At 41.6% G+C, this 15817-nt stretch overlaps 1 protein-coding gene across 1 annotated transcript; it reads right to left on the bottom strand.

The window, feature by feature from the left end:
* Nucleotides 1–304: 304 nt before the first annotated feature.
* Nucleotides 305–15310, bottom strand: LOC109905535 (syndecan-2). Its single transcript, XM_031811832.1, has 5 exons — nucleotides 14763–15310; nucleotides 4971–5073; nucleotides 4234–4400; nucleotides 3905–4064; nucleotides 305–3014 (listed from the first exon to the last, which is right to left on the bottom strand). Exons 1-5 carry the CDS (start codon nucleotides 14820–14822, stop codon nucleotides 2851–2853), a joined length of 654 nt encoding a protein of 217 aa, XP_031667692.1. The 5' UTR covers nucleotides 14823–15310; the 3' UTR covers nucleotides 305–2850.
* Nucleotides 15311–15817: the final 507 nt, after the last annotated feature.

The raw sequence follows: 15817 nt of genomic DNA on the forward strand, positions 1-15817 counted from the left end.
GATGTTTACTACGGACATTTTGCTTTTCTTTCTGCATGACTTGGCATGAGCAAACATTTAGCTCACAGCAGCCTGTATGTTTAGTGTTTTGATCAGAGATCGCAAACTAACAAAAGCTATTTTTTACATTTTATTTCAGCTTGCACATGAAATCTGAGATACCACATATGGTATTTGTGCTGCAAGTTATATTCTTACATTTACTTTGTAACAGTGTCAAAATTCCAAAAGAACACAGACATATGTTGGAGCCTTATCAGAAATACAACCAACTCAAGAGAGAAGAAACCACATTTGATGACTATTTAATATTAAGCCACATTGTTTATTCAGTAGTGTCTCCCATCATAACGTACAACACTGCTTTTGTAACACTAAGTTGCCATCAGTATCCTGTGCTTATAGTCGGGACTACTACTTCATGCCACTAAGACATATTTTGTCCCAAACAGTAAAAAGAAAAGAAATGAAAGACTTTCAGAATGGTAGGCACTTCAAAGGCTTAAAACATTTGTGAATATACTTGAACTAACATATTTCAAATATGTAATATAAATTAATATATAAATTATAGTACAGACATTTTACAGATGCACCACTGACCTAAAGGTAGTCAGCGAAATTGTGTTGCACAAGCAGCACTGCAGATATTTCAATGAGCAAGATTTCACTCTGTCACACATACAGTATTTGCACACGGGTTCCCGTCACAGCCCGCTCTTACAATATGGCAGCCACTGGACCAAAACAGCGGAGAAGTTTAGCCTCGTGCTCTAACGCTCTTAGTTGTGGAAATTGACCCACTATGCAGTTTTACTTTATGCATCTACATAATTTCGCTGAGTCTACCTTTAGAATAGTCAGGACTAAAGGTAACTAAATAAATGGGGACATTGTGTTACACGTGATAAATGGCAAAAACACTGTTCCAAGTCCAAGGAAAGTCTTACTGTAAGTACCTTTATTCAATAATTACGTACCATGAGAAAAACACATCAGCCCAGTGATCATAGAAGTTATTTTTTTTAGGGAAGAGGAACAGTCTGTTCTATAGTAGACATTCATAATTCTTTACAGATGCTAGAGGGGGAACAGATAAGCAATAAGGTACACCATGTCCTGTTCACTGGGACTACATTGTCCTGTTCACTGGGACTACATCACAAATAGCACCCTAGTCCCTATTTAGTGCACTGCTTTTGACCAGTGTTCATATGGCTCTAGGGTGCCATTTGGGAAAGCGCCCTGGACTTTCGAATGACAGATTTTCAGTCAAAGTTGAAACGGATATTACAGAGACGTCCGGTGTCCCATCTGTGGCTAGAGTAAATCATTGTACTAAAGTCATCAAAGTCAACTGAAAAGAGTTGAGCACATAGGACTGTTCATTAGCATTAGTTCCCCATATCTAGCAAGTCATCATTTAAAAGCTGCCGATAAATGAGAAAAAAAAGACAGCTTTTTATATCATAAATTGGTCAGAAAAGTTTTGCAGGTTTGTTTATAAAAACACCCAAGTCTTAAAATACCATTGTGATCAGAGGAGAAAATTCATGGACCTAATAGTGAAACCTACTGAAAAGGTTCCTCTATATTTTGGGTAACAGAAACAGAGTACATATAGCAGTGGAGGCTGAGGGAGAATGGCCATTCTTATGAGCCGGAGATAATGGAATGGCATCAAACACCTGGAAACCATGTGTTTGATATATTACCATGAGGCTGTCTCCTTAATTAAGGTGCATCCAACCTCCTGTGATATAATGCACTCCTCAAAGCACGTGTCAAACTCATTCCACGGAGGGCTGAGTGTCTGCAGGTTCACTCCATCCTTGTACTTGATTGATTAAGGTCCCTAATTAGTAAACACCTCACCAGGTTGTCTAGGTCTTAAGAAAAAAACGAAAACCCACAGACACTAGGCCCGCCGTGGAATGGATTTTACACCCCTGCCATTAAGAGTACCATTTAAAGCAGTGTTTCTTAACTCCAGGCCTCAAGTACCTCCAACAGTACACGTTGTTGTAGCCCCAGACAAACTCACCTGATTCAACTTGTCAACTAATCAGGCCCTCAAATTGAATCAGGCAAGTTTGTCAGGGACTACAACAACGTGTACTGTTGGGGACTGGAGTTGTTAAACACTGCTTTATATCAGTGATGTTTTACTAGAAGGGAATGTCCTTTGGTGAGATGACACTGGGTACTTATGGACTCCTGTAATTCATTTCACACAATGACAAGAAAAATACCATAATAACAAAGCAAAAAAAAATGTTAAATTGGAGACCAGAACATTCCATCACCTCAACATGAAAAACATAAGTTAATGAAAAAAAAAACTACTTTGGACATGCTATGAAAGAAATCAAAAATAGAATAGCTATAGGACAATTATATTCTGTCATTTTTATTTCAGTGACCTTTTAAAAAAAAGTTGTTTTTCCTTCCTTACAAATATGTACCTCTACAGTTAGAAAGTAGTCCATGACCATCTATGAATGTCTCACATTCTCACATGACAAGGAAATTCTCCAACCGTTCTAATGATCCAAAATATGAAACATTTACAATAGCCCTGTTTGGCCTCATTAAGGAAAAGTATATATTTGCTATATGAAAAAGCTCCTTGAAACACTTCCTCATTCAATACCATTTCAACCAACAGCATGCGAGGAGGACCCTGCTGTATGAGATGTTCTGGATGCATCCCAAATGACACCCTATATGGTGCACAGATACTGGTTAAAGGTAGTCAGTACACTAGAGGGCATAGGGTGCCATTTGGGACACAGACTTAGTCTTTATGTTGCTCCAGAGGTTTCTCCTCATAGTGACCGTGGTTGTGTTTCAGGCATAGAACTCCTTGGTGGGGGCTTTCTGATAGGCTGAGCTAGGGGCCTTGCGTTCTCCGAGGACGTAGCTCCCCTCGTCCTTCTTCCTCATCCTGTAGACCAGGAGGAGGATGAGGAAGATGGCGAACAGCAAACCTATAACCCCGCCAGCTATCACCGCTGGGGGGGAGGGGGGGGAAGAGAGGAACAACATCAGAAGATGCTTATTGATCAATAATTCAATACAAGTGATTGGTGTTGACAACACAAACAGTGGAACCTTGCTAGAAGATAGTGTTAATAACAGTCCAATCAGATATGACAGACCTCTACCAGATTGTGTGGGGCAAGGTAATTACCCCAACCGATTAATTATACGATGTGTTGTCTCACCTAGCTATATTAAGACGAATGCACTAATTGTCGCTGGATAAGATCGTCTGCTAAATGACTAAAATGCAAAGTAAATGTAACCCCATTACCTTCTCTTAACGTGGATGAACAATTAAGAGGGAACTATGATTGTTTTGTATCAAATGTTTGGCAACAACTCCCATTGAGAAATGAATGGGGAAAAGCACCCTGATAGCTGCAGTCTAGTGCATCAAAGTTAAGATCAATGGACTAATCAAATATGAGACGGAGCCGACTCAGGAGGAGTCACAATTATACTCTTCATTCATAACATGCTTTCATTGTAAAACAATCCCGAAGTGTTGTTGGTTGCTTGACTCAGTCTCCTTCCCTCTGCTATCAAAACGACAAGACAAAGAGTCCGTTTTTATTATGAAAGCAAAGTCTAGAGTTACCCAATTTAAGAGGCCATGTTTCAGATCCAATCTCTGATAGTGGGCTGTATTGAAAAATGATTTCTTCAATTGGAACTGATAGATTTCAGATTACTGTTTTGATGAATCATTATCGTATTGTGTATCGCTTTTTTTGTGTGATGTTTAACATATGTTGTCTCATGATATTTTATTGCTTTCATTATGCTCAGGTCTCATTGGAAAAAGAGAGATGTTAATGGCAATACAATCTCCTGAATAAATAAACAAACCAGAACATACCTGCTAGCACCTCCGTCCTCTGGAATAGGTTTTCGGAGTGTACATCGTAGGGTACGTCTGCCTCGTACAGCAACCCGGAAGCACCAGTGGTGCTGGGAGGAGCTTCACTACTGATAACAGTCTCCTCTGTCACGTCCAGAGACTGCTCAGGGACCTGGGTCTGACACACACAGACAGAGGGAGAAAGATACATTTAGATTTTCACAGCAACTATAAAACCACAGGGATAATATTAAGTCCTTGCCATGCCAGCAGTGCGAGGCGAAATGAAACAACCACACTACTGGCTCAAAAGCCCACACTAAAGTCAGTTAAAAAGAGCGGCATACCTCTGTTTCGGTCTCTGTTTCTGTCTCAGCTATTTCTGTGCTCAGGTCAGTGAATGTCAACATCTCCATTGTGGTTGAAAGGTCTGGTAGAGAGTCCTGGGTTGGCTCTGCTTCAGGAGCGGCGAACACCCTTTTCACTTTGACTGGCTCAGTGACCTCACCGATAACTGAGGAGGAAAATAATCTCAAATGAATTGACCCCAAAGAGAAATGTGGTTTGCAGGCAGGGCTAACATGATAAACAACAAATCACAACAATGCTAATGGATTCATTACTAATGATGGAGGCACTTTTCATAATGAGTCGACCAATAACGTCACACAACCCCTGCCATACTGACTCAGAAATAGACTGCAAGCCAGATCTGTTTGGGTGTTCTTGTACAGTATATGGTTCAGTATCACTTCAGGTTAGGGTATATGAAATAATGACTCATTCATTATTGAACGTCTCTCCACAGGACATATGCTGGGTAATTAACATAGTCTTGGTTGACTGCATGTGAAACATCTGTGCATTCACCGCCTCTGTAGGTCCATTGTGATACTGCAGTACCAGTGTGCCCTAGCAGGTTAACCAAAGTCAAAAGGTTTCTGTGCACCGTCTAGGACCTTCGTAGAGCCAGTACAATTATAGATTTACATACAGCTATAACTCTTAACATGGCATTCAGGTTGCTATGTAAATGACATTAGGATACAAGGGTGAAATATTTTAGAAGGTAACCATTGCTTACTCATATCACCGGACCCGGAGCCAGAGTTGTAACCGTCGTCGTCTACGGAGTCTCCTGATTGGTCATCCAGGTACAGGTAATCCGACTGGGCCGAGATCAATATCTGTGAATGGAGAACAAGAGATGAACTAAAAAGTGTCTCCACCATATAAATTGAATTCTACAGGTACCCACATGCTATTTAGGCAATAAGGCCTGAGGGGTGTGGTATGGCCAACATACCACGGCTATGAACGCTGCAATGCAGAGTACAGCCTGGATACAGCCCGTAGCATGTTGGCCATATACCAAACCCCCAAGATGCCTTATTGCTATTATAAAATACTTCCACATAAATAGAAGAGCATTTGCATCATACCCATGGTATATTGTCTGATATACCACAGCTTACCGCTGATTGAGGGGTTGGGTTAAATGCGGAAGACACATTTCAGTTGTACATCTGACTAGGTATCCCCCTTCCCTTGATCAGCATCCAGGACCCATAATAATACTCAATAACTGATCACATGACAAACTACTCCCAGTGTAGATTTCATGCCCTTAAGATTATACAAACACTTTTCACTGTGGAGGATATCCATGCTGTTTATTTTATACAGGCATTAGAAGCGCAAAACAAATTTGAAAGAACCAAGACAAATATTTTGGGAGATTAAATGTATTCTTATTTTTTTTTTTTAAATCTCAGTTCCCTGGGAAACAAACAAATTAACAGAAGCAGAAGTCTCATGAGCCTCCCCATTACCTGAAATACCACTTAGAAGCTATGAATGCCTGGATCAAATCTTCCCATTTTCTGAAGCATAAACCAAAGACAATGTATCAGTCTTCCTGTAATTCCTCTGCATGTGGAGTGCAGGTTAAAACAGGAAGGTGTCATTGTCTGACTGGCTCATCCAATCCCAAGGTAGTGTTATTGTGAACAGAAGAATGAATAAACAGACAAACAATTTTTTTTAGGGCAGGAGGCTGCTCTCAGAGCAGATGGAACCATGTAGTCTGACTCTCTGAACCCTGGATCCTTCTAGGTCATCCCTCCCAACCCCCTGCATTCCTTTAGATCTCTGGCCCATCACAGTAGCCTGGTGGCCACCTCTTCAACTAGCCTGTCAGGGCTCATAGAAATCACCATTCACAGCCACTGATGCTCACCAAGACGTGATGTTTCCACACAATTGTGCTTCCCAAAATCCCCACAAAAGCAATACGTCTGACAAAGGTAGTAAGGATGCACCCTCTGTGTGTGTGTGCGCGCACGTCGAGGTCTGCCTTTTTGCTCCTCTGATGAATGTTGACACTAAGGAGCCTGGTTCAATTTTCAGGTCTTTGTTCGTGAAGGAGAGGAGGGGAAAAGTGACATACAAGGATGATGTAAGAAAAAGGAAGGACTCTTGCTTCAAAGGAAGCAGAGCCTAGTACACAATAAGAGGACAAGTCATTTCAGACTCACTGAAGGAGAGATGCTTCAAAGGAAGCAGAGCCTAGTACACAATAAGAGGACAAGTCATTTCAGACTCACTGAAGGGGAGATGCTTCAAAGAGCACAACAAATGGCTCTGGCTGAAAAGAGGGAATACCCAGCAAGATAAAGACCTTCCCTTTTGGCCTCTGGGATGACATTTTCTTTTTTAAATAATTGTCATCTGTACAAAAACACATCTTTGGTATGCCATTGTGTTGTGCTCCAGTTGTCTTTCAAACTGTCACACACAGTGAATCATCTTTTGTTTGCTATGCAACATACTATAGAGAACACAGCAGGCAGAACATGAGGAAGTGATGATCAAAGTAATCCAGGAAAACAAACAATGTATAAAAAGTGCTCCCATGTCAACTAACGCTAGAAGACCAGTGCTACTTAACAGTGTTAGTACACATTATACATACATAACCGTGGTATTCAAACGAGGCTGCAATGAAAACAAATGGGACTGTAGCGACTGCATTGGCATCAAAATCCAGTGTAAGCTACGTTTCTATTCAAGCATTGATTGACATGGTAATGGACCAATAGTATTTGAGAAAAGATAGCAAACGGACCCCTCTGACACTATGTTCTATTGTGATGTGTCAACGTGCAAGGCATGTGTGCTACGTGTGGGCTAGGTACAAAAATGTTGTTCAGAGTCTAATCATATAGCATACTTGTGTGTTCACATCGGCCTCTGGAAAACAGAGCCTGACACAATCTTAGCCTAGAAGACCACATGTACACTATGAAGAGTAGGACTAGAGTCATGAATGACTGATACCTACTGTACACTACTTCCGTTTGCCAGCCCTGAACACTTCCCAGTATTTAAACGTATTTGACCCAGGTCTACTCAGCTGATTTAGCCTCTGAAGCAGTCAAGTGTTATGACAAATGTCAAGTTGACCCCAAACATCCAATAGAGATAACATTGTGAGAACGATGGAGACTCAGGGTCAGCCGGTGACCATACAGTAGTAGTCTAGTCAGTGTGAATGCCCCAGCCACTGAATCATGAAGTACAACATCAATACAGACTCTGACGTTAAACAGCCCTAATCATTTCCTCCAATGTCCTTTGTTGATCAGGATTAGTCAAGGACTCAGATCAGGCCCCGGTACAGTACAGAGTACAACTGGCTACTGAAAGGCCCTATTTTCATGCTGCCAGCATTCCATTCTCTTATTAGATAGTAGTGTTAGGTTAGGCTTTATCTAACAGGCTAAGATTGCGTCAGGCTCGGTTTTCCAGAGGCTGATGTGAACACACAAAAGTATGCTGTAGGATTAGACTCTGAACAACATTTTTGTACCTAGCCCACATGCCTTGACAAAATACACTGTTCAAGATGTGAGGATCAATTACTTTCACATCTTATGAATAGAACAGACTATCTAAAGCAGTGGTTTATGGGGGTTTCAACAGCATCATATGGGGCAGCCTCAACTCTTCAGAGAGAGGTAGAGCGAAGAGGCGATGAGAGAACCATGTTTGCAGCAGTACGATGTGGTGGTGAATAATATCTCTCATTCCAAAACAAACTGCTGTCAGACATATGAAGGTGAGCCTCACATTCCTGGGCCAAAGTAGCAGCACAAGTGAGGTATTGTGCAGGGAGCTGAAGAGCTCAGGACTGAGCTTTCAGGCTGTGCCAAGTCTACAACTGAAAAGGAAATACTCCCTCTTCTCTCCCTCTGCTCACTAGCTAGCTCCTTCCAAACAGCCCAGTCAGCCAGACCCTACTAAATGGTTGAATCATTAAGCTATTGTTGTTAGCGGCTAGCACAGCAACAAATGCTGGGGACATGTCAGCTAATCATGTCACCCTCCTCCACAGGTATAGTTAGCTGTAATGATGGGGAGAGAGAACCTGCCAAGATATGGCTAACACTGGACTTATGGGGCTTTTTAAAATGCATTCCAGGCAGATCTAGGATGACTACCTGATATGAATGTAATCTCAACATGAAAAACATTGGATTTCCTTTGAAAGTCCTCCTCCATGCCCTGAAGGCCTGGCTGTGTTGTTTCTCAGCATACCCCTGTCGGACAGCCAGAGGAAAACAGGACGTTCCGAGCTGCTTACCTTCACACATTAAATAACATCCAACGCTACCGGCAACACTGCCCATAAATATATACCGTCCGTATCACCCAATGACAGCAACACCATGAATGCAACCAAACAGGTCTACCAAGACATTAACCAGCATGTGGACCAACAGTACAGGAGCTCTCTAGTAACCAGCTTCCTTCCACAGTGCTGGGAAGCAGCAGATGTTACAGGTGTGGGTTACAATATTAACCCACATCTGCCGAGGGCTCAGCTTCATACAGGGCACAGCAGCTCTAGGCTTACGTCCCAAATGGCTCTCTATTCCCCATTTAGTGCACTACTTATGATGGGCCCTAGTCAAAAGTAGTGCACTAAATAGGGAACAGGGTGCCATTTGGGATAGAGACCTTGCCGATGTAGTAGCTGTCCAACCAGCTGCTGACATTCGCAGCCCCTCAGGAGTACACAGGAAGAGCATTAACTACTAGACGGTGCCAGCGCTCCACCAGAACTGCTGCAGAGACTAACAGGATGAATACAGCCCATTCAGACCAGAGGCACGTCTGGTGTTCTTCATATGATTCAATAAACACAGGTGTTGTACTAGGGCCATGAGGCTGGGATATTCTACGCCTTCTTGGAGGGGGGCGGAGAGCAGAATACTGGAGTCAGACATTCTGGGGATATTTGTTTCATTGACTGTACCTGAATGGCAGAACTAGATGTAGTGTATGTTGTGAAATTATATCAGAGAGTGACAACCAAATTATGGTGAGATTACATGTGCTAGTTTCAGAGAGCACAAAATATGATTTTGTCAAGCGTGGTCTCTCAAAGAGAGCGACATTGCCACTACTCAGAGCTTCTTATAGTCCAAGCCTCTCTCACTGCTGTCTATGCCTTGGGACAGGTCATCATTGTAAACAGGAAATGTGTTAAGTTATACTTACCTATATAAATGAAGATTAAATAAAAACATTAACTTTGGTCCTTGGACATAACTGAACACTAAAGTAGTTTACTGTGATGTGGGACCCTGTGTGAGGGCTGGCTGATCCACACTCCAACTCTTACCTTAATGTTAAGGAATACATTCAATCAAAGCTGCATTGCTCTGGAATGACCACTATGTCCAGCACATATTAAAAATATATCTTATAATTCTAGGAAGCTTTCGGAGGTAATGAAAGAGTTGGGAACAGAAAATCTAACAATCATTTATAACAAAATCCATTATTTTCTAACTCCGTTTTCCATCCAGGTAATCACTGTGTGAGACTGTCATATTCCAGGGATTACCAGAGCCAAGACATGAACAGGGGACATGAGTGGGAGTTTCAGGAGTAGCCAAGGAAAAGCGAAGTTCAGTTGTGCAAAATATAGCTAATGTAAAGCAGATATGCAATGAATTTCTCAATATCTTTCTGTTAATGCCAGAGTAAAACAGCTGACAGCAAATGAGTCTGCACATGAAATCACTTCAAAAGACAGGATTACTAAGCAATTAGTGTCTACATTCAGGCTCAATTATAATTATAGCTTTTCACAAGTTCTTAAACTATACCCCAGGCTTGGTCAGACAGAAGCTATGGATCTGTCTGTTTGTTCATTGACGTGATGCCACCACACACACAGCTTTAAGGCCTCTACACTGTTTACGTGCGTAGATCACGTGCATGTTCATAGTTGGAGTCATGAGGGGCCCAGACACTCTAGCCTAGCGACGACATATAACGTCTGGATCCCATGTATTTGCCCATTTACAAATACTAGCTAGCTACATGTCTGGTGTTATGCTTGTAACTCTACTTTAAGGATTAAAAATATAATTTGTTTAAAATATATATCTTAACACTCCAGATACAAATTTACTTTCAGGATTTAACTAACTACAAAAGCAAACATGTCTGCCTCCAAATTAGAAGAGATTGAACTGCTCTTACAAGTCGTTTGTTTTTATTTCTCACGAGGGAGAAAATGGCATGTTGGTCCACTGATCACTACAAGAGGGGACAATTGAGAATATGTCTCTAGCCTGACCTATGCAAAGCATTGACAAGGGAAGGCATGTTCAGTACTTCTGGATGTTTTTGGCTATTACAGGCACACAGCAAAAGCATTGATGCTAGTTAGAAGCTAGGAAACAACCGTTTTTGCCATCGCCAGCGAAGCTTGGCAGGCTAACTGGCATGTCTCAAAGGCAGATTTAGTTGCTTATCCCTCAGTAGCAAAATGGGCCAAAATCGCCTGAGAGTTTTAGGATCGTTGGAATTATCAGTTGAGTAGGAGCAGTCGACAGGAAACATATTCAGATCAGAGCTCCAGCGAACTCTGGTAACGAGTACTACAACTACAAGGGATGTTTCACAATAGTCCGGATGACAGTCCACAATGCAAAGTACCACTTCACCATGGTCGACGTGGGGGAATATGGTTCGGGAGGGAGATGCGGGACCCTGCCGACACCAAGGCCAGAGTCCTTGCCGATGACCCAAACACTGAGCCCATTTTCCTGCTGAAGGTCAACATGATGCGACCTTATCCAGGTAAAATTATGTAAATCTATATGACTTGTAATAATACCATGTGAAAATCATACCAATGTGAATAGAAGTAATGACATGCCTCACATAAAAGTGCTGGCATCCCAGTAGGAGGATGGGGCCTATGTCCCAAGTATAAACTACAGTTGTTACAGTACTGATAGCCTTCATGATCCTGTTCAACACTAATGACATGCTTCTTTATGCAAAGGTTCTTCAGGCCTTGATGATGCCAAGAAGATGTACAACTACAGTCACTCCAGAGCCAGAAGAATTAGTCCTGAAGCATGAGACAGACCGCTGGCCCATTCGCCACACCTGGGTCAGAACAATCAGTAACTAGATCATGAACAACTGGCATCAGCACCAAATGAGAGCAGACATCACAGATTACTATAAACAGCAGACACACTGAGTGGACAAAACAGTAACTCTGGATAAAAGCGTCTGCTAAAATATCAATCTCGACTTGTGTTTTCTATTCAGTTACGAAAGCTGTGGGCCAAGTCAGGATCCCTCTGGATCTAGAAAAGGATCCCAAATGTACTGTTGAAATTCTTTGAAAATCTGTGACATGCTTAGCAGTGTTCTACAAAAACACAGAAAATCCCCAGTGTTGAAAGATCAACACAGGCTCTGTGAGAAACTTCCCTCCCTTAAAACCATCGCTAAATATAAATCATTGATTTAACCCAAGTGACAGAACTCTGTTCAGATGGGAGATCGTGAATTAAGTGGAGAATCTCAGACCTTTCAAATAAGACAACAAAGCTGTCAAACCACAACCATACAAGTTTGACCCAGCAACAAACTCAACCCCACAAGTATTCAAATCAGTTCTGATTTATCACATGAATAACATCTGCTAAAAATGTGTATCGCAGGTGTACTGAAATGCTTGTGTATTTGACCCAGCAACAAGCTCAACCCAGAAAATGTTTAAAATTCCAGACAAGCTTCGTTGGACAGATAAAAAGGCAAGCCTCTTACAGAGCTGTTGAGAGAGAAGGAGACAGAAAGGGAGCTGGGGAAAAGGAGTAGAAATACCAATGGAGCGCAGCTCCACTTACATGTGAAGCTGCATGACTCCCAGACCAGCCTTATTCAGTCAGCGCTGATCGGTTCGACAGTACATACTCTACCATGTGTACTGCATGCATGACTAACACTGGGGAGGGCCTCCCTCCTGATGACAGGAAACATTTTAAAATAACTATTTAAAATATTCTCAAATTTAAGGTCAGGCAGAAAATACCACCACTTAGGATCTTGTGCGAGATTGTAGTTCCAAAGGAAATAAAACGGATTAGTTCCTGTTTTGCATTGATATCGTTATCACAGCTTGCCAGTCTGTCCTTCTGTGCATCAATTAACCAAAGAGGGTCAGGAGGACATAGCACATGTGGATTCAGAGTCCAGATCACACCGTCTTTCACATCCAGACCGTCACCTCTGACTCACATACAGCTTCGGTGGTCTCTAAAAACAACACTGTCTATTGAGAGCACGTCTGCCAGTTACATACAGTACAAAAACATCTGGAGTGGGTGTTTTTGTTTTCAGGAAACCGGTATGACCATATATGGAAGTAACGCAAGGCAAAGAACATTTAGTACCAGTCACATCTATTAGCAAAGAGCAGACAGGGTTATTCTCGCTGGATGCTTTTCAACCGGGTAAACAAAGTTGGCTGGCATAACACCACAGCAAGCTGTCAGCATACACCGTCATGGAACATCTTGCATTTGACCACAGTCCACGCTATTCTAGAAAAATGTTACATTAAGGTTAACTTTCACTCTAGGATGTATGATCAGAGTAGCAATGATCACAATCCCATGTACAATCAAATCCACACAAAAGAGAAGTCCAAACATTCACTAAATCTTCAGGCATAGGCTACATTTGTCAAGAAAGGTTCAAAACTAACATCTCTTATTATTGACCTTCAGATCTGAGCCAAACAACCTACACAGTTTCATTATCCAGTTGACAAGTTCAGGGCTTCATAGATAGAGAGCAGACGGTGTGTACATCACAAGGTTTTCCCATCTCACAACCCAGCCGTCTAGTGCCTTGCTGCCTAGCCACCCCCAGGTTTTCACTGAGAACTTTACATTTGCTAAGCTAATTGAGGCAGGGGAGGAATGAGAGTAGCAGTCAGTACTGAAGCTGCGGTATGTGACCATTTTCCATCCTCTCAAGAAATCATATTTGTCAGGCTAGTATTTCATTACTTTTCTCATTCAGGATTTCCATGCATATTTCTAGAGCCTTGATCTCAGACTTAAGTAGTACATCCAACTCTAGATGTTTCTATACTGTTGAAGTTATTCCCAACCTTGCCTTAGTATTTGATGTGGGACATCTGTATGAAGCACTTTCAATTAAACAACGTTGGTGATGATATGACAAGTCATTTCAGTTCCATCTAAACAGATGTTTCTTCACTGTTGACTTTAATACCAATCAAGTCAGATGTCATAGTTACAGTGGTATAGTACACAAAGTACTTTCAGTGACAAATCAGTGATGACGTGTTACATCTGTTTAATATCGAGATAAAACAAGAGCAATAGTTTCTCTGTTTCCGCATTAACAAAAAGATGGATAGTGATGGAGGGAAGAGTCCTGTCCAATATGTGATGAATTAGAGAAAATGGCTGCCTCTCAGAGCTGCTGTTTGTTTTCTGCTGAAAAATGGAAGGGGGGTGAGCGATGGTGGTCTCTGAAATCCTGAATGGACCAAATACAGTCAAATGCTCCAAATGAGGAATCTGACCTAATGTTAGAGGGGAGCGTGAGGCATGCAGCCTTCACCACAGTTAAACACACATCAGCCTAAAATAACTTCATTCATTCACCCACCTTCACTTTAGTAGAATGCCCATAGGTTGATAGCATCACAACTATAGAACCCTGCACTCCCATTCACTTTAAATCAGAGATGAGGGCCCTTGCCTTTATTTATTTTTTGTTTCTAAAATAATCCAGGTTGGAAGGCTGGGGCCAATTAACACATATACTCCTTGCAGCCAATTGCAAAACTGCTGTTTCATAGCAATGGCCATGTTAGTTAGGGAACGGCATCACCGTGCCAATGATAGAGCCATGTCTACTGTAGTGGCAGACGGAGAGGAAAAGTATACAAACCTATAAAATGTGTCATTAACTCCACTGATGGACAATTCAGTAGTTGTTTAACGCGTCTTTCAATAGGAGGTTATTGGACACGTGTTAAAAGGCAACACTGAGATGCCCTGTGATCTTAGCCTGGTTAAATGGAACCATTTCAATCTGTTTTGACCAAGGAACAGAGACGAATGTAGTTCCACACCGCCTCTTGAAAATCACATTTGACCACTGTGGAATCAAACGGTAAATAAACTATTCGGTTTTACAAATATTAATCAGACACGTGCCTTTCTGGCAACTGTAAAAAGGTATCTTGATCATTTGGCCCACAATGTGATAAGACTTCAGTCATATGGGAAGTGCACAAGGGGAAGGACATAAATAAGGGAATAGTTATTGACTTCTTTACTTGTAAAAGTAGCCAGATAAATTACTCGCTGAAGACCGCGAGTGAGACGAGCATGCAAAATAGCGTACATCGAAACCAAAGCCCGTTAAAAAAAAACATTTCAGCAGCTCTTTACCGCGCGAGGTATAACAAAAACCATTTTATGACTTTCTTTGTCCTGACAACTTTACTCACCGTTTCACTCATAAAACAGGTCGCCACCGCGAGAGTCAATAGTATCCAAGTGTTCGTCATTATTCCTTTGGAAAGAACAAACCGTGGCGAAAAATAGATCTATTGGCTAGCGCTCATACAAAACATATGTAATTATCTTCACAGTTGTAGACGCCACTCTCTCCCAGATTATACTCTCCCAATCGAATTATTCCAAAACGAGCAAAACTAGATCCTCCCCACTCGATGTTTCTCTCCGAACAAAATAGTTTATTTCCCGTTTTCCTAGTACTTTTCTACTGAAAGGGAAAAGCGGAAGCACGCGCTATTACATGTAATCATGCGCCAGCTTGGAACGCAAGATTCATTGCGGAAACAAGGTAGTTAGGAAAGAGTCTTCTATAATTGGTTGATAGATACTTGGAACATAAAGAAGCGTCATTCACTTGAGTGTGTAGTGATAATTTAAATGGACAATTTGACATAGCCACAAGTGAATGAGTTATGATAGGCTAGTAGAGTATGCCGACACAGGTTATGAACCATCCGGATATGATAGCCCCATCTCACTTCTGAAACCAAGGCAGGATTTCGGGGTAGCATAACACCTCACAATACATTGAAAGGTCTAAGCCAGGACTCTCCAACACTGTTCCTGGAGAGCTATGGTCCTGTAGGTTTTCGCTCCAACCCTAATCTAGCTCAACTGATTCTAATAACGAGATGGTTGGTAAAATAATTCATTCATTCATCAATCAATCAAGTACATTGGAGGAGCGAAAACCCGCAGATACTCGGCCCTCCATGGAATGAGTTAGACAAGTGGTTTAGATGTGCTGTTGTCTATAGACTTGGATATTGACTTTACTTAAATAAAACATCAATATATGAATACAAATGTAATAACGTGACGGGATCATAGAACAAAATAAAGCTTATCATGTAAATAATACTTTCATTATACCTTGCTCACAGTGTGGCAAATTGTATCTAATATTTGGTCTGATTAGTTCAGTTTTGCTTCCCCCTGTTGGGGAAAGTTGATTCGTACATACATTCAAGTTATGTGCCTGAAT

The sequence above is a fragment of the Oncorhynchus kisutch genome, unplaced genomic scaffold, assembly GCF_002021735.2.
Source record: "Oncorhynchus kisutch isolate 150728-3 unplaced genomic scaffold, Okis_V2 Okis02a-Okis13b_hom, whole genome shotgun sequence".
Lineage (NCBI taxonomy): Eukaryota > Metazoa > Chordata > Actinopteri > Salmoniformes > Salmonidae > Oncorhynchus > Oncorhynchus kisutch.